At 39.2% G+C, this 18,456-nt stretch overlaps 1 protein-coding gene across 1 annotated transcript in view; it reads left to right on the top strand.

The window, feature by feature from the left end:
* The window catches only part of CLVS2 (clavesin 2), a 60,975-nt gene that overhangs the window by 32,791 nt on the left and 9,728 nt on the right, over positions 1-18,456 (top strand). The window contains exon 3 of the mRNA XM_008138708.3: positions 14,053-14,163. Coding sequence (XP_008136930.1) covers positions 14,053-14,163 — 111 coding nt within the window. The remainder of the gene's footprint in view (positions 1-14,052; positions 14,164-18,456) is intronic.

Here is an 18,456-nt window from a genome sequence, read left to right as displayed (position 1 = left end):
GGTTTCAAGGGCAGGTGGAGGGTGAGGAATGGAATATCCAATTGCAAGGAAGAGGGTGACGCTAGGGAGCTCTCTTAACCACACAATCACACATCCTTACATACAGCAGTAGATGAAAACAATATTTCTTTATTCATAAAATCTGTACTTCCTTAATGATTTTATGCAACTTTATGTAGCTGGGCTGGAAACTTTCTGTTTACTGATTGGTATGTCATGGTTGAGATTATGGAAAGAAAGATTGCAGACGTGTGTGGTTGCTCTGATTTGAATGCTTGGATAAATAGGGATGCTTGCATATCTTGCTCATGCAAATTGGCAGACCAAAGACTAATATGAACTCCCCAATTCCACTGCAAGATTAAGAGTGAATAGAGAACTTGCAAGCGTAGTAATGCCATGGAGAGACAGACAGTAAGTGCTCTCATTGACATCCCTTCTCCAGTGAAGGGCATCATGGTCCAACAATTTGTTGACTATGACTTCCTTAGCAGCCTTATTTGTAGGAGGACTTTGCAGCCATGTGAAGGGAAACTTCTAGGGAATAGCTTTGGGTGATTAATTCTTGCCAATAAAGTGACAAGGGGTAGAGTAAAAAAAAAAAAAAGAATCCTACATAGGCCACATGAATTTCCTGGTGGTTTAATTAAAATCTTCTGAAGCTAACCAAAATTAATAAATATCTATAAGATTTTATAATAAGCACAAGAAAAGCACAGTCAAGTCTTTGAAGCATTGAAGTAGAAGTTCTGTTTGTATTCAGAGGTCCATTCATTAAGTGTTTTTGGATTTTGGAGAAGGGTGATGATCCCACGCTGAACCTTTGCTTCCTTCCTGTTGTCAAACTAGCAAGCAAGAGAAAGTAAATACTCCCAGATTAGCTGAACCAAAGCATCCTCCTTCTTACCCCGTCTTGCAGGAGATGTTCAGAGACTGAATGGGGGTCCCCCATTAGCTGTGTTAGGTGGAGGGCTGCCTGCACCCTGAGCTGAAGTTGTGTTTTTCTTCATGTGTGCTTCTTTGAAGGACACGTGCCTGAGCATCTTTAAGTCTTCTCAAGCTATCTTTATAATCCACTGCCTCACAATCCATATGGACACCACACAGTCTTGGAAGGAGTTGGTAGAGCTAAAAGGGTTCTGGCAAATGGTTGGAAAACATCACTCTGGCTTCAGTGATCTCTTATCTCCAACTTCCTACTGGAGCCAGATCTTCTCTTCAACTCCTTCCTGGTTAAGAACTTAAATCTGTGTATTATTATTATTTTAAAATATACAGGCATTTTAAAAGTCCTTTCAAGATATTCATGAATTTTAATTTTTGCTGTTTCTGTTTTCTGTGTCTGAGCTACTCCGGTCTGAGCTATCTGAACATGTGGACATCTCCACACAGCCTACTAACACTTGAAATTTGAGATAATTACACTTCCCTTCACTTTCCCATTTCAGTTTCTAGTATAATTTGTGGTCTCTCAACTAACTAAGATGAATGAAATGACCTGTTTTCTGTTATTTTCTTATAAGCCTCCACTGCATCCAATCATTTATTAAATTGTATAGCCTCTATGTTCCTCATATTTCTAAAATGTTTGCTTTACCCCTATTTTTAGTTAACACCTTGATATGACTCAAAGTCAGGCTCTAATTACCTGCATAGTGCTCATAACTTTAACCACATGTGTCCATCTTTGCTTTCTCCCTACTTGGAATCAAATAAAGCAGGGCATTTTGTAAGGCTTTAGGTCAAAACATAAAATCACTGTTTTTTATTCCAAGAAATGTGCACCAGAGATACCTATGACCCTTATTTCATCCTATCTCCATCCATTCCCAAGTATGACTTCAGTCCTGCCCCATCCTTAACCTTCACTACCTCATACCTCTTGGCCAGTGGTGGGTGGTCAGAATGATAGGACCTGGTGGGTGGATGTGTGTGTCACACATTACCTGGGTATCTAAAAAACAAACAAACAAAAAAAACACACAAAAAATTAAGCTAAAACTCTAGTTGTTTTTTATTTTTAATAGAATGTCTCTGCCTTAAAGGGGTTGCACTGAAACCCATATTAAAATGTAAAATTTCCATAATAAACTACACACCCCTGCCAGATTTACTGCAAAATGCCACTCTCTTCTCAAGAATGCCCAGTACTAAGAACACACAGACTCTTCTACAAGATGACTTGGATGGTCCAGGTAGACTCCAAAATCATCTTCTCAGCCATGCTGCCAACATTTCCTCACCCCTAGCTCCAACTCCAGACAAACAGACTTGGCAATTGCATTCTAGAGTTGGCCCAGTTTCCCCATCTCTGGTCCTATTGCACTTTCTCTCTGGGACACTTTCTTCTACTCACTCCCTTGCTTCTTCCACAACTACCCGAGTCTCACTGACACCCCAAGTTTTAATTCTAAATACTACTTCGTTTGGGAGTTCTTTCCCCATCATTACCACCTCTCCAGTCTTTTATTCTTTCCTTTAAACCTCATAACACCTTTGGAAATGATCTTTCCTTGTTTTATGTTATGATTCTTTTTAACAGATTATAAATTCCTTCATCATTCACATCCCCTGTACATTTCCCAAGTTTCAGCAGATTTCAGTAAATATGTGCTAAACTTAATCAATGCTTACGGTGCTATATTGTTGTCTCTGTGTTATTTTTTTATTTCTATTTTTCAAAGTATATTTTTATTGATTTCAGAGAGCAAGGGAGAGAGAGAGATTGATGAGAGATAATCATTTATCAGCTGCCTCCTGCATGACCTACACTGGGGATCAAGCCCACAACCTCCAGCATGTGCCCTAATTGGGAATCAAACTGTGACCTCCTTGTTCATAGGTCAACGCTCAACCACTGAGCCACTCTGGCTGGGCGACAATTTCTTTATAATTGATTTCTAGAATTAGTGTTAGGGAACATAAGGAGTGGTTTTTCTTTCAGGAATGTTTTACAACTTATATTCTCTTAATAGAATATGATGGGTCCTGTCTTGCTAAAGTCTAGCAGCATTGAGTTTCTTCATTAAATACATTCTTAGCTAGTTTCACATGCCTGATGTAGGCAGGAGTGTCCTTAAATATCCACTTAACTTCTGCCTAATTCTTTTTATACTTTGCTTTTCTCAATTCCTCTAACAGAAGTTCTGCTGCTTAACTCCCCTTTGGCTATTTTGAACATGAGAACATCAGCACTTTTGAATGTGTGTTACTAAAGTCATTTAAAAGTCAAGTGAGAGATCTAATCCATTATTGATATAATGGCTGGGTTAACAGTCAGGCCTTCCTGATGTAGCTGGCACATAGATTGGCGCTATGAGCCTCAAGATAGTAGTCATAGACAATTAGTACACATTCTATTTTGCTGTGAAATGGCACCATTATTTTTACCCTTGCTATGTATCCAGATTTAAGAAAGGAGCCTGCCTTAGAAGCATAAGTAACATTTTTATAAGATAGTAGGTTTCACTTTGGATTTTTCTCCTGCTGATATACTTGATTGAAATGGGCACTTCATGGATTGTGAAGATGTGTGAGAATAGCTTTGTGTCATGTTCTCTGTGTGATTGGTTTGTGTTCTCACCCACCATAGGTACCAGGCACACACCAGCAGCGACTAACTTACATAAGCCTTGTGCCTTCACGTTAAGGCTCTATGGCTATGATTTGCTATCAATCTTATCTGACAGAAAAAGTAGCCCAGGAGAATACCACACTTATTTTTCTCACGAAGAGATTTTCTTGCCTATTCAGGTATATGATAACTAAATATATTATATACAGGGTGGGGCAAAAGAAGGTTTATAGTTGTTCGCATGGAAAAAATGCAATAATTAAAAAATAGTATAAGAATAAAGTTTGTGTTTCACATACTCAGCACTCTAAACCTACTTTTGCCCTACCCTGTATTGGTTTTCAGTGTTGGTTTTATTTCAAGAAATATTTTTAGCTAGGCAGAGCTCTTTCGAGGAGGAGTATTTTATGTAATAACCCTCTTTAAGTTGTCTATATTTTACTGGGTTCAAGATTCAGACATTCCCCTCCCTTTGCAAGGTTGATGCAGTTTAGTCGCCAGTAATATTGGAGAGTTTTGGTTTATCCAGGTGTGGAGATTTGTCCATATTAACACACCAACATCGTGTTTCTGGGTCCTTCACAGGATAGGAGGGTTTTATTTGAAGCAACGTTAGCCAGCACCAACTATAGGCGCATTCACAAAAACCAATCCTATCTAATAGTAGACAAATATGCAAATTGACCATACCTCCGACACACCCACAAGCCACGCCACGCCCACCATCTAATCAGAGCGAGTATGCAAATTAACCCAAACCAAGATGGCTACAGCCACAGAGAGCAAGGTTTCCTAGGTAACAGAGGAAGCCAAGCTTTCCACCTGCGCTTGCCAGGCCTAAGCCTCCACTCAAGCTACAAAGTTTCAATTATAGAAGGTAAACAAATTCAAACAAATGGCAACAGAATGGAGCTTGAGAGAGCAGGCCAGTGTTGCCGCAGGCAACAGGGGAAGCAAAGCTTTCCACACACCCTGGCCAGGGCCCACCCGCTTAAGGCAACAAAGTTTCAATTATAACCCCAACACAAATGGCTGCTGGCCTCGGCCTCGGGAGGGAGCCCCAGGCTTGGCTCCGCTCCAGGCTACAAAGTTTCAATTGTAGAAGGAAAATAAATTCCAGATACCAGGGCCTCCGCTTGGGTTGCCACGGGGCGTGGCCGGCCTGCAAACCACCACAGGCCCCTCACTCAGGCCGCCCCACACCTCAAGGGAACCCCCACCTGATCCGGGATGCCCTTCAGGGCAAACCAGCTGGCCCCCACCCCTGCACTAGGCCTCTATCCTATCTAATAAAAGAGTAATATGCAGATTGATCATCACTGCAACACACAATATAGCTGCCCCATGTGGTCAAAGATCCTGCCCCCATGTGGACACAAGATGGCCACCACAAGATGGCCAGAAGGAGAGGGCAGTTGGGAGGCACCCGGCCTGCAAGGGAGGGCAGTTGAGAGGGACCAAGCCTGCAAGGGAGGGCAGTTGGAGGTGATCAACCCTGCAGGAGAGGGCATTTGGGGGTGACCAGGCTGGCAGAGGAGGGAAGTTGGGGGCAAACAGGCTGGAAGCAGAGTGGTTAGGGGTGATCAGGCTGGCAGGCAGAAGCGGTTAGGGCAATCAGGAAGGCAGGCAGGCAAGCAGTTGGGAGTCAGCAGTCCTGGATTGTGAGAGGGATGTCCGACTGCAGTCGGACATCCCTCCAGGGGTCCCATATTGGAGAGGGTACAGGCTCGGCTGAGGGACAACCCCCCTCCATGCACGAATTTCATGCACTGGGCCTCTAGTGAGAAAATAATTTGGCTGGAGTTAGTGTATACCTGAGATTTTGAGATAGATTGCTCAGTTCTCACCCACAAATTTCAGCAGCCCTTATCATGTAGCCATAGCTACTCTAGTAGGCCTGCTCTCCATAATAACCCCTCCGATCTACTTAGTAATTTTGAGTATGTGGCTGGGAGGAGGCACAGAGATACTTCATAATACATAAGTGCATTTATCATGGGAACCTGGGAGCCAAGAGTGTTAGGGATTACTTCAATACCTGTGTTCAAAACATAGCAGGAAAAGAAAAGAGGAATCACAATGTGTGTCTTCTCCCCACCTCCCCCGTTAAATCAGTACATAACTGTCATTTACAAGTGATAAAATCTTGATGAAAGAGGAAATTAGATTACATTTTATAGATTTAAGCAAGCCAACTCTACTGTTATTTAGGATTTAAAAACAAAATTAAAAATTTGGAAATGATGGTCTGCATTAAGATTGCGACAATGATAAGAACATCACAAAGCTCTCGTTTTCACATGAGTAGATGATAGTCACGTGCCCTCTTGGAGGAGGAGGGTAAGTCCTTGCCTTCCTCTGGGTCTGGAGCTTGGCACACTGGGACAGCCCTGGGCCACCACTGTGTTCTGAGTTCCCCAAGAAGATTCCTCCTGGTCTTCTGAATGGAAGTTGTCAATCCAAACACTACATGCTGATGACAGAGTCACAGAAGCAATGTAGACAAACCCCTCTGCTTTCAAAGTGTTGGCTTGAGACTTGCTCTCCCTACTGCACATGTCCATTCACAATTTAAAGGACAAGGTTATGTAATACCTTAGTTTTCTAGTAATTTGCCGTGAGAAGATACAGCTCTCCAGTAAGCCCCTCTAAGCTTTCTTTTTTGGACTCTATAAACAGAGTATCAGGTAACATCATTGTTCTTGGGCATCATTTCTAATTAATGTAAACAAATAAAACCAGAGGCCACCCTCAGAAAAAAACTGAAAAAGAGTAAAGTTAGCACATACGTGCAATGGGAACTGGATTTCACCAATGGAGAGTGACAGGGCAAAGAAAGATTTATTAGCAGTCACAGTGTCATGAAGTTTGCCTTAGCCAATTATTAATGCATATAGAATGAGGAAACTGGCTATTTTTTAAAAATAGAAATGTCAGAAATGATATGCATTTACCTTTGGGTAGAGTGTATTTTGTTGACCACCCTTAAGAGAAATACATGTTGACACACTTGTATTCATGATAGAGAATTTAAACAATAGTTGGCATTTTGCTAAAGGTCTTAAAACAAACAGACACTGTAAAATATGCAAATGTAAATCTAAGCCAATCAATTTTCAAATTTAAAAAGTCAACCTAAAACGTTATGTATATTTTAGTGCATATTTGGATTTAGGACTTTAACATTTGGGAGGGTAAAATTATTTCAAAATATATTCATATTCCCCAAATTTTAAATTTTATAAAGAATTTTACCTATGCCACATAGTAATGGGACATTAATGTATTCTATAATCACTCTTTTAAATGATCTATCATGGTTAATCCAGGCTTCTTAAACACTTATTAAAATTAAGACACTGTTTTCTGAGGAAAAAATGATAATTTAAATCTATAATTTAATGCATTTTGTTTCAGAAATTGCTCATCAAATAGAAAGATTTGCTATATTCATATTTTGAAATACAATGTGATATGTCTTTGAAGGCTGATTTCTTTTCTGTAACAGGAATTGGCTGACTATTTTTAACCATATAATTAATTTTTTTCTGTTCCAAGTGTTAAACAGACTGATGCAGAAAATGTTAATCATTATTATTTTCCTACGTATCAGAGCAATTACTTTTTTTTAATCTTCATTGGAGTATATGTTTTTATTGATTATTTAGTGAGAGAAAAAGGGGGAGTGGGGGGAGAGAGAGAGAGAGAGAAGAGAAACATTGATTGGTTGTCTTCCATATGAGCCCTGACCAGGATGGAACCCACAACCTAGGTGTGTGCCCTGACTGGGAATCAAACCTGCAACTTGTTGGTGTATGGAATGATGCTTTAACTAACTGAGCCCCCTGGCCAAGGCAGAGCAATTACTTTTTTGATGAAATTTTACTTCTATATAATTCTTTGCATTGAACCAAGTTTCTTTATTGTAGGCCTATGTGGACAGCATGCCATTTTAATGGGCAGTTAGAAGTTAAGAGGATGGAGGTCAAACATCTCCCTGCATGTGTACAATCCCAATTTCAATCTCTGCAGCAGGAACAAGATCCGTTGTTTTCAATCTGTTATTTGCATTTATTTACATATGGTTCATTACCAGTTATGAGACAGGGACAGAAAAGACATTCCAATTAGCTGGTGATTAAACAGTTTTCTGGCTGTTTCCTCTCAATTTGGCAGAAGACACTGGTTATAATGTGTTGGTAAAATCTTTGTTTCCCTCATGAAAGCGATTGAATGACTTTCCTGGATCTGCCTGCCCACTGTTGATAAAACTGAATATATGGGATCACAACGATAATTTTATTCTTTTCAGTATTAGACACTGCACAGGATGTTAGTGGTAGGGAATGGAGCAGGGCGTTGGAACCAGGATAAACATGACTTCCTTAGGAATCTTAGCCTTTTAGAAGATGAGTAGGAAGTGTATAAAGATAGTTAAAACATTATAAAAGGTGGATATGAGGCATACAAATAATATTATACCATCTAGAAAGGATATCGCCAAAAGACATATTTAGAAAAACATTGCGTGGCTAGCATGCCAAAGCAGACCAATCTTAGTAAGTTTATATGTGAAAGAAACTAATATTGATGCTACTTAAGGAACCAGTGGTACCAACTGTTACAATAAGCACCTTATACTTTCTATACATATGCACACTTTTAGAGTGAGTAATATTATATTGTATAGCTATGAGCCATTATAGAAAACATTATCATAATTCCAGACTGTTAGATTTTCATGTCTGGTACATAAAATTTAATTGAAAAAAAGGAAGCATACTCCGAGATGCTTAGAGTAGTATTTTTTCCTCTGGCTGGTAAGATTATGAGTGAGTTTTTATAACTTACTCAATGATTTGTATAATAAGCATATTTTGTATTTATACTAAAAGCACCATAAAAGAATGGTGCAATATTTTAATACTAGTATAACTTTAGGGATAGAGTTATGGAATTAAAGGTGTAATTTCTACAATTCCAAATTTATTACTACTAGAGGCCCAATGCATGAAATTCGTGCAAGGGGCTCGGCCCTCGCAGCTGTGGCAGCTTGCCTTGGCCCACGAAGCCCTGGCTTCATCTAGAAGATTGTCCAGAAGGATGTCTGGAAAGACGTCCGGAAGGTCATTCGACTGTCTGGTCTAATTTGCATATTACACCTTTATTATTATAGATATGCACTTTTCTGTAATGCATATAATAGTTGAAACTAGGTGCTTCAAAAGAAAAGTACAAGAAAGGGAGAAAAGAAAAACAAACACATAAAGAAGTCTAGTAGATTTAAATCTGAATGGGGTAGTTATACACAATTTTTGCTGATGCCCATCCTGAGGACACGTCTCAACACAATTGATAAGTTTAGGAACTGTAGACAATCTTGTGAAATAAGACAAAAGTTGTGGGTTTACGTCTCAGAGAAAAGTCGACTTTGCTCACATTTCTGACTGCAAACTGTGTCCTGATTACAGCAGAAATTATATTGATTTGTTTTCAATATATCAATTATCTTAACACACAATTTTTATATTTTATCAAAATCAATTAAGCGTTTGAATAATGTGTAAATAGCTAAGATTCTCAAATTTTTCTTCTTGAATAGCTGCACATTTGAAGTAAACATATTTCTGTTGGAAATATATGAATGATTTACTTATGTATATATGATACATATAAATATATTCCTCCACATTATATGTTTACCTCTGTGGTCATTTCCATGTGTGTAAAGTGGAGGTTGATAGCTCACATGGTAGCCTAGTATCTAGGAGGTATGTACAATGATAGCCCCTATAGTTAGCCACTAGCAGTTCTATTAAATGTTGTTTGCACTTTTCAGATAAGGAAATTGTCGTGCAGAAAAGTAGTTTTCTTAAAAAGTAAATATCAGAATCCACTCCATTCAATAAAAACTCATCTAGTTTCATCATGGTACACACACACACACGCGCACACACACGCGCACACACACACACACATTTTTGAAATGCTGTGAATGTAAAGATGAATCAGGCACAATCTGATGCACAAGATGGTTGGTTCAAGAAAAAAATGAATTTACTAGAGAGTTAGTGCTTAAACCTTATTGTAAGAGTGGCAGAAATGAAAGTTAGGAGAGGACTTCGACTACCTCCATTCCCCTGCTTAGCACCATCTCCCCTCCCTCCATCCTTTCATTTCTGTTCATGTTCACGTGCTGTCTTACAGTTCGCTGGCTTTGTTCTCTCCCATATGCCTGCCATGGCCTTCCCTCCTTTTTTTGCATGATCTACTCTTGCTAATTTCTTAAGACCTATTCAGGCAATATCATCTCCAGGAAGCTCTTTTTTGTTCTGTTCTCTACTTCTTAACCCACTGCTGTCCCATAAAAGCCTCCCATCCCCAGCACAGTGCCTAAGTCCATCGCTGTCGTTGCCATATTACCCTGAAATCATCTCTTTACTTGTCAGTCTCCACTATTAGACTTTGAGCTCCTTGGTCTTCATTTCCACCCACCTCATGCATGACCCAATAGGGCAGAAGATGAAGGACTAAACATAAATCTTACAGCTGGGATTCTGAATAGGAGGGTTATGTCCATGAGATGCATTTGAGTAAGATTTAAAGGACCAAAGGGCACCAGCAGTCACCTTCCTGCTGCAAGCTCTGGAGGGGTTTGCATCAGTGTCTGAACCCCACCTTCCACTTTCTAGGTGCCACTCTGGAGGGTGAGAGGCCTCTAGGACAGCAGCAGCAATAGTGTGGCGGCTGCAGGGTCTTGACCTCTGGGTCACATCTGCAGGGTTGTGACCTCCAAACCAAGAGAGCAGTTTTACTGTGGTCACATTGGCACAGAGAGTAGATCTGAAAATATGTAGCCACTCAGAGGTGTGGGCATACATATTGCAGGAGTTTGGATGTGAGCAAAATGAGGGGATTAGACTCAGGTTTCCAGTTCTACTTGTAAGAAGCTTGGAAGCTGCCACTCTGTCCTATCAATGAGTGAAAAACTGAACAAACTGAAAAATCAACCACTCTTTCTAGATCCATAAGAGAGGTACGCATGCAGGACAAACCATTCCCATCAAGATTGAAGAGAGAAGCTAATACTGGAGGGAATCCGTGGGAGCCAGCTCTAGGGTAGGACAACCTGCACTGTAGTTGACAATGCTGGAAGGTCACTGTGAACCTGGCTGAAAGATAAAGCTCCATCCAGGTGGTGCTTAGTCATTGGGGGGTGGGAAGCGGGGGGTGAGGGGGTTGGGGGGGAGGGGCAGGGGGAAGTCCTCTGCACCTCCAGGAGCCAACAATGTTCTGACAGTAAATACTGGAGAAAAAAAATCTTGCTGCATTTCTGTCAGGGAAAGAGTCAAAGGAAACATTTTGAAATATGCGAGAACATTCTGTTCTCAATGTTTGCCCTCAGGAGAAACTGGTTAACAGAGCCTAACCTGGTGGGGTATTTTAGAGCTTTCCTGATCGGGGGTAGGGGAATACTCACTCCAGGCTACCTGCTCCACCCAAGGGGAGAGGAGAATCTGAAACAACTTGTGTGTTCCAAGTCTAGAGGCACAGGCTCACTAACAGAGTAAGACCTCATCTTAGACTATCAAACGCTTTCCCTCCTTCCCACACATTATCAGCACCTCATGAAAGGCCTATTTACAACAGTTCCTTTAGGCCCGGTACATCATGCCCAGCTAATAAGGAAAAAATTATAAGGCATACTAAAAATCAGGCAAAATAACACATTTTGAAGAGAGAGTGAAAATGTCAGAACCAGACATGGCAGGGATGTTGGAACTGTCAGGCCAGGAATTAAAAACAGCCTTGATTACTATGCCAAGGGCTCTAATGGATAAAGAAGACAGCATGCAAGAGCAGATGGAAAATGTAAGCAAAGATGGAAGTCCTAAAAGGAAATGCTCGAGACCACACACACTGTAACAGAAATGGGGAATGCCTTTGATGGCCTTATCAATCGACTAGACATGGCTGAGGAAAGACTCTCTAAGCTTGAGCATAGATCAGTGGAAATCCCCCACACTGAAAAGCAAAGATAATAAAAGCTGAGAAAGCAAAACAAAACAAAAAAAAACTCAGAAGAAAGTATCCAAGGACTGTGGGACAACTATAAAAGGTATAATATACGTATGTGGTAATACCACAGGAGAAGAGAGAGAGAAAGGAAATGAGAGGTATCACAGTGAGGGGAAGGAAATAAGGATTATGTCCGTGTTTTGGCCTCTGATGCCTGAGAGGTGGCATTAAGTCAGAATTTTAACAAAGATGTACTTGCTTTCAAATCAGTGTTTTTCCTTCTCTTTCACCCTATCTCAAATATGATCTGATCATGTTACTCTGTATCTAAAGATGTATTCAGGAAACCCGATGACATCTTACGTGAGTTAATGTGTATATGTGTACATATTCATTTTTTTTCAGGATAGAAGAAAAATGACCTGGACATGATTCTCAAAGTTTAAAAAGCCACTGAGCTAAGACTTTTGGCTTAATAACTTGATAGCTGGTGTTCATTCAGTTCTGCTCTAGAGATCAAATGCCCATTCAGGAGTAGGTTTTAGAAGCAGGCTGCATTAGGGATTGCAGTGGGGTGGACATTCTGAAGGGAATCTGCAGGGCAGCATTTCTGGTATTGGCAGAAATTTGGAAAATAATTTTCTTTTCATGGAGAGAAGAAAATAAGTGAACTGTGTTGTATAATATACTGGTATACTATACAACAGTGGCAATGAAATCTAGCTATGCACAACATGTATTACCATCAATACAATGAACCTCAAAACCAATGTGATATGACAATGGAAGAATACATCTACTATGATGATGATTTTATGAAGTTTAAGTACTTAGTATGTTTTAGGAGTACATATATAAATGTAGGAAAAATATTAAAATACATAAAGTATAGAATAAATATAATATTTATGTTCTTATAATATTTATAAAATATAAGCCAGGGAAATTCTTATATTTGAAATATAATGTGAAATTTAAAAATGTGGGGGAGGGTGAAAGAATATGAACACAGTGAACTTCAAGGTTACCGATGCTTTGCTAAGTAGAGGGCACATGGGTGTTTATCTTGGCATTCTTTTTATTTTACATACATTAGTTATCTTCTTTTCATATATAAAAATGTCATTAGTTCGAAACATACTTGTCTGCATTTCTACCTGATTCATTTCCATTATAATAACCTCTTGATGAATGAAACTACATATTTATGGAAGAAGTAATGACATTGACATAAAAGGAATCACATTTTACCTTTAGCTATTCTAATTTATTTATTGTTTGAAGTAATGTGGGTTTTTTGTAGTGTGTTATTCTCAGAGACAGAAATTAGTTTGCAAAAATGCTCATGGGCTCTGAAAATCAGTATTCAAAACACTAATTAATTACTAATGCTCATAAGTGTCCCCCCAAACAAAATATATTAGTGAGGTTATATTATCCATGTTTTTTAATCTTTTGAATCTTGTTCAAGGATCATTTAATTTTAAAAAATACATGTACAATTGTTTCAGTTTCTTTACTTTCGTTTCTGTTAATGCTCTAAGTAGAATCCAGAAGAATGCCAATTATGATGATGTCACTTGAGGGACATTTGTAGTGGTCTAGTTTTTCTTAAAGTAGACATCAATAGTCAATTCAGTGTGGCGTTCTGAACTAGTAGCAAGAATCAGGTCTGTTTATGTGGAATCCATAGCATTGTCAAATGTTGCAATTAATTCACTTATCCCTTCCTGTTGTGGAATGGCTTTGGGATGAACCTCTGTACATCACTTCAGATGCAAACATTACACAGGCGAGCTCTTGCCAAAGCAGGGGCTGGCCTTATGAGAGCCCCATTTCCACCTGGGGTGAGCTCAGAGGGTTTTGACTTTTATTTAATCTGGCAGAATCCATCTCCAAATTCCTTACACTACAATTCTAGGTTTTTATTTTGCTTAAGTGCATTTCCTTTTGTTAATGGTTGAAATATGGGAAGGAGAATGTTTATTATAAAGTTGATAAGAGAAAGAGAATAAAATGAATTTTGATATCTGACAGTGTTCACATTATAGATGACTACAGTGAAATTTAATAAAACATTTTAATGTAAATACACTTTAATATAAAAATAATAATTTAATTAAAACATCTATCATAGGTTCATTATTTGACAAATTTCTAATGCCTTTTATTTATGTTTCTTGACCTATAATGGCAGTTTGCAGGCTTAATATATGACAGTCTTAAACATGCTGAAGTTCTTATATCTATTCTTGCAAAGGATTTGCTTTATTACAAATTGTTTCTGTTTTTGTATGAAAGTTAGTGTTTAATGCGATAAATATCTTCCCTTCTTCTCCTAACTACAGATAATCTCATTTAAGTGTGTGGAGTAAAAAATTTGTCTATCATATGACCTTCCCTAAACCTTCGCCATATATTAAAGCATGTTGGATTTTCTTTCCCTCATGTTCCTCTAGGACAGTTTCCCAGCCCGATTCGGAGGAATTCATTTTGTCAACCAGCCGTGGTATATCCATGCCCTGTACACTGTAATCCGGCCTTTCCTCAAGGAGAAGACGCGGAAAAGGGTATTTGTTTCTGTCTTCATATCATTTCACCTCCTCCATTCAATGAATTATGTTGCACACTGTCTGCATCATATTAGCATCATAAATGTGCTTGTACATTGCATATAACTTCAACATATAAGACATTTTCTAATTCTTAAAGACATGTGTTTAATTCTGAACAGTTTATCTATGAGAGAAATATTTAAAACCAGCTCTCCTATTTTTCCACAAATTTGGAGAACATTTTAGCACATGCATTATATATTAATACCTTAGTTTAAAAGTAAAGAAAAAAAAGCCATGTTACTATATAGTTATTGGTATACTTAATATCAAGTAGGCCTAGACAAAAGCTATAATTTTAGAAATTGATAAGTGGAGTAAGTTATTTCACAATATACATATATTTCATTGCATATAGTGAATTTTGTGGTAGTTAATATGATTTTGCGGTAATTGTCATGATCAATCACACACTTCAGAAAGAATGCTAATTTGTAGAAATATTAATATCCCTTTAAATTACAAGTTACTTGAGTTCTTAGATTTGGTTTCATCTAACAATGAGGATATTGAAAGTACATACAACAAAATGCTTTTTCTGAGAATGAGATAATTTATAGAAAGCATTTAGGACAGTGCATGGCACATGGTAAACGCTGAACACATTTTAGTATCTTATATAATAAAAGGCTAATATGCAAATTGGCCCCTCGACCAGGAGTTCGACTGGGAGTTCAACCAGGGGATGGGGCTGGCTGGCCATCTGCCCATGGCCCTGCTCCCAATCAACTCCCTCCCATCTCCCATGCACGAATTCATGCACCAGGCCTCTAATCTTCTATATATATAAAAGCCCAGAGACCGAACAGCAGAATGACCAGAATGACCAGTCATTCAGTTGCTATGATGCGTACTGACCACTAGGGCGCAGGCGCTCAATGTAGGAGCTGCCCCATGGTGGTCAGTGTGCTCCCACTGTGGAGGTGCTGCTCAGCGATGCCTGCAGGCCATGCCCCCCACCAGTGCACAAATCTGTGTACTGGGCCTCTAATTAATTAATGATATTGATTAAAAAATGCATTTGAATGGACATTATTTTATTTTATCCTCCAAACATCTCTGAAAGTAAGCTTAGTAAGCATTAAGTCCTAATTCAGAGCAGAGGAAAGTAAGTCTTAGGATGGATAAGTAACTAGCTTAGTCATTTATACAGCTGTGAAGTGGTACAGCAATATTTGAATCAAAATAGCTCCATAGTTAGAGCTATTTTTACCATTGTGCTATGACCAACTTTCAAATGATTAGTTCCATTATAAAATATAGCTCTAAATTCACATGGAAGATAATTTCCCATGTTCCTCGGTGAACGAAAAGGCACTTCAGTGACTTCAGTGTCATAAGAGTGGGAATGTGAAAAAATTGTTAAATATATGTTTGTATCAAACATTAGTGATAGAGTATTTTCTATTTATGAATTTGTTGAAAATATCCCAGTAGCTTAGGAGGAAGAATTCAGTAAACAATTACAATGGATATTGGGAATTGTTTCTACCACCGGGTCTCAAATTAATTTACATTTTAGAATTTAGAAAAATGGATTGATGGGTCTCACAAATAACACTTGCAAATGTTGTTTTATGAAAGGACTAGAGGCCCATTGCACGATATTCGTGCAAGAATAGGCCTTCCTTCCCCTGGCTTCACTCCCAGCTGCCTGGGAGCTGGCACGTCCCTGCTCCCTGGCCTCCAGGGAGCCTGCACATCCAAGCTCCCAGCCCACCTGGGAGCCAGCAAGTCCTCGCTTCTGTCTGGAGCACCGCTCCTGTAGCTCCCTCCACCGCCCCCTTTCCCCTCATAGCAGGTGTCCTGCCACTCCCGGTTGGTCGCTCTGTGCCTGCATAGGCAAATTAACCTCCATCTTTGTTGGGTTAATCTGCATGCTCACTCTGATTGGCTGTGGGCATAGTGGAGTGATGGTTAATTTGCATGTTTCTCTTTTATTAGGTAAGATGATCAGGTGATCCAAAACACCTGCTGGAGCTTTCAGTACAAATTATACTAGTGAAGGCTTTTGTAGCAGTCACTCTGCCACAGGTTGTTCTAAATTCCTTATATATGTTAACTCATTTAATCCTAAAAGCAAGGCTTATTGCTTTTTCCTTTTATAGACAAAAAACTAGGCTAGATGGTTAAGCAATTTGCTCTAAATCACTGCTAGGATGTAGTAGAGTTGAATATGTGGGTTTGCCCAGAATGCTGTCCCAGGTAGAGGGAACAGCAAATACAAAGGTCCTTAGGTAGAAATACTCCTGGTGTATGTAACAAACAGCCAGGAGGCCAGGAGGGCTGGAGCCTAATGAACTATTTTGGGAGGAAAGGGAAGCAGAGGCCTGGGTAGGCGGGATTATGGTGTGCTGGGTCATATCAGGCCTTGGACACCATTACAAGGATCAAACTTTCAGTCAGAGTGAAATGAGAAGGATTTGGAAGACTTTGAGTATAGGGGTGATTGTTCTGATATGATTTTAACATGACTGTGTTCTGTTGAAAAGGACTGAAGAGGATCATGTCTAGAAAACCAAGAACGCTTCAGGTTTTGAGGTTATTAAATTGAATCTGACAATTCCAACAATGTCTGTACAGATGCATTTCTAGCATTACTCCACATAGAAGTGAAACATCTGAACTTTAGCATTTTAATTAAAACTGTATTGGAATTTTTCATATGAGAAAGTAATTATAGGTTAAAGCACCTTTAATTTTTATTTATTTAATCAATGTACAATGCAAAATGATTATAATTCCTTGCTAGTGCTCTAATTCAACATCACGATATTACTGAAACACCATATACTTCAGATGTCCCCCATCAGTGCACAAACACCTGGTTCTTCATTTTCTTAAATTAAATGACTTTGAGTCTCCAACATACTCTATTGATGGGAAGGAATAACCACCCACCTTAGGTGTTAGAGGGGGTCCCTTCTCAAACTCTCAGCAATACCAGGAATGTTTCATACAGAACCAAACTTCTTAGCTATCATGACAACTTCGGACAGCCTCATTGTTTGAGCCAGTATTAGTTTCTTGAATGAAGGCCTCCTTCTGCTCTCAAGATGTCCCAGAAAAAAAGAGCATCTTTGCTGGAGCTGGCAGCCAATGGCTAGGCTTCAACCCACTACCCGAGTGCACTCTTCAGCTAGTCCATGGCTGTGGTCTTGCCCCTCCCCAAGAGCTGACAGGAGACAGGTTTCACTTCTAGTTCTGAGAAATATATGGTGGACTCACTCTTCTCTTCCTTGTTAAATTTCAAAAGTATTCCACCTCCCTCCTTTCCACTTCAGTCACATAGCACATTTTCTTTAATGCCACAGGCTAAGAAAATAAAATAAAAGTTGGAGGTCTGGATTTAATATATGGACTTTCAGTGTGTGGACAATAGTTAAAACCATGAGAGTGAATAAAATCACCAAGGAGTGAGTATAGTTAGAGAAGAGAATAAATTCAAGAACTGAACCCCGCAGCTCTCTGGCATTAAGACGTTGGGGTAATTGAGAAAGAATCAGCAAAAGAGACTGAAATAAACATCGGTCGATGTAGGAGAAAATCAAAAGATCTTGAGTACAAATGTTTTCATAAGGAGCGTCATCTACTATACCCAGTGCTGAGAGTTCAAGAAAAATAAGGACTGAGAATTGGACAATGAATTTAGCAGTGAGAAGAATCTTGACAAGAGCAATTTACTGTGTTGGAAGGCAAAATCTGTTTTTATTGGATTTAGGAAAAATGAGAGAATATTTGAACAATAAACTTAGACAATTTTTATGAGTTTTGTAATAAACGGAAGGAGAGAAATAGGATAATAACTGGAGGCTGAAGGAGGTCCAAGAGAGGTTTAGGTATCTGTATAGGGGAATAGAAGAGTAGAGTTGGCATATTTGTTCTCTGATGGGAAAGAGCCAGCAGAGCAAGGAAATCTGATGATGTGAGAGAGACAGAGAGAATTGCTTAGGAAGTATAACTGAGTAGAAGAGAAAGGATGAATTCTAGTACACAGGTGGAGAAGTTGGCCTTTGTAAAGTTTATCCTTCATTGTACTAGGAACAACGGCAAAGCATATGGACACAGATGCTGGTGGGTGGCTATCATCTGGTTGCCCTATTTTTTCAGTGAAAGAGGAAACGAGGCCAAAGCTGAAAGTGATGTTGAGAGGGGAGGTAGCAGAGTGTTAGTGTAAAGGGAGGAGGTAGTGTGCTGGATTACATTTATTTCCCCAAGGATTTCTTACCAGCCGTTTTGCATGACTTG

Source organism: Eptesicus fuscus, chromosome 10 (assembly GCF_027574615.1).
Source record: "Eptesicus fuscus isolate TK198812 chromosome 10, DD_ASM_mEF_20220401, whole genome shotgun sequence".
In the NCBI taxonomy this organism is placed as follows: Eukaryota; Metazoa; Chordata; class Mammalia; order Chiroptera; family Vespertilionidae; genus Eptesicus; species Eptesicus fuscus.
The sequence above is the reverse complement of the archived record's forward strand: the minus strand, read 5'-3'. Positions and strand labels throughout refer to the sequence as shown.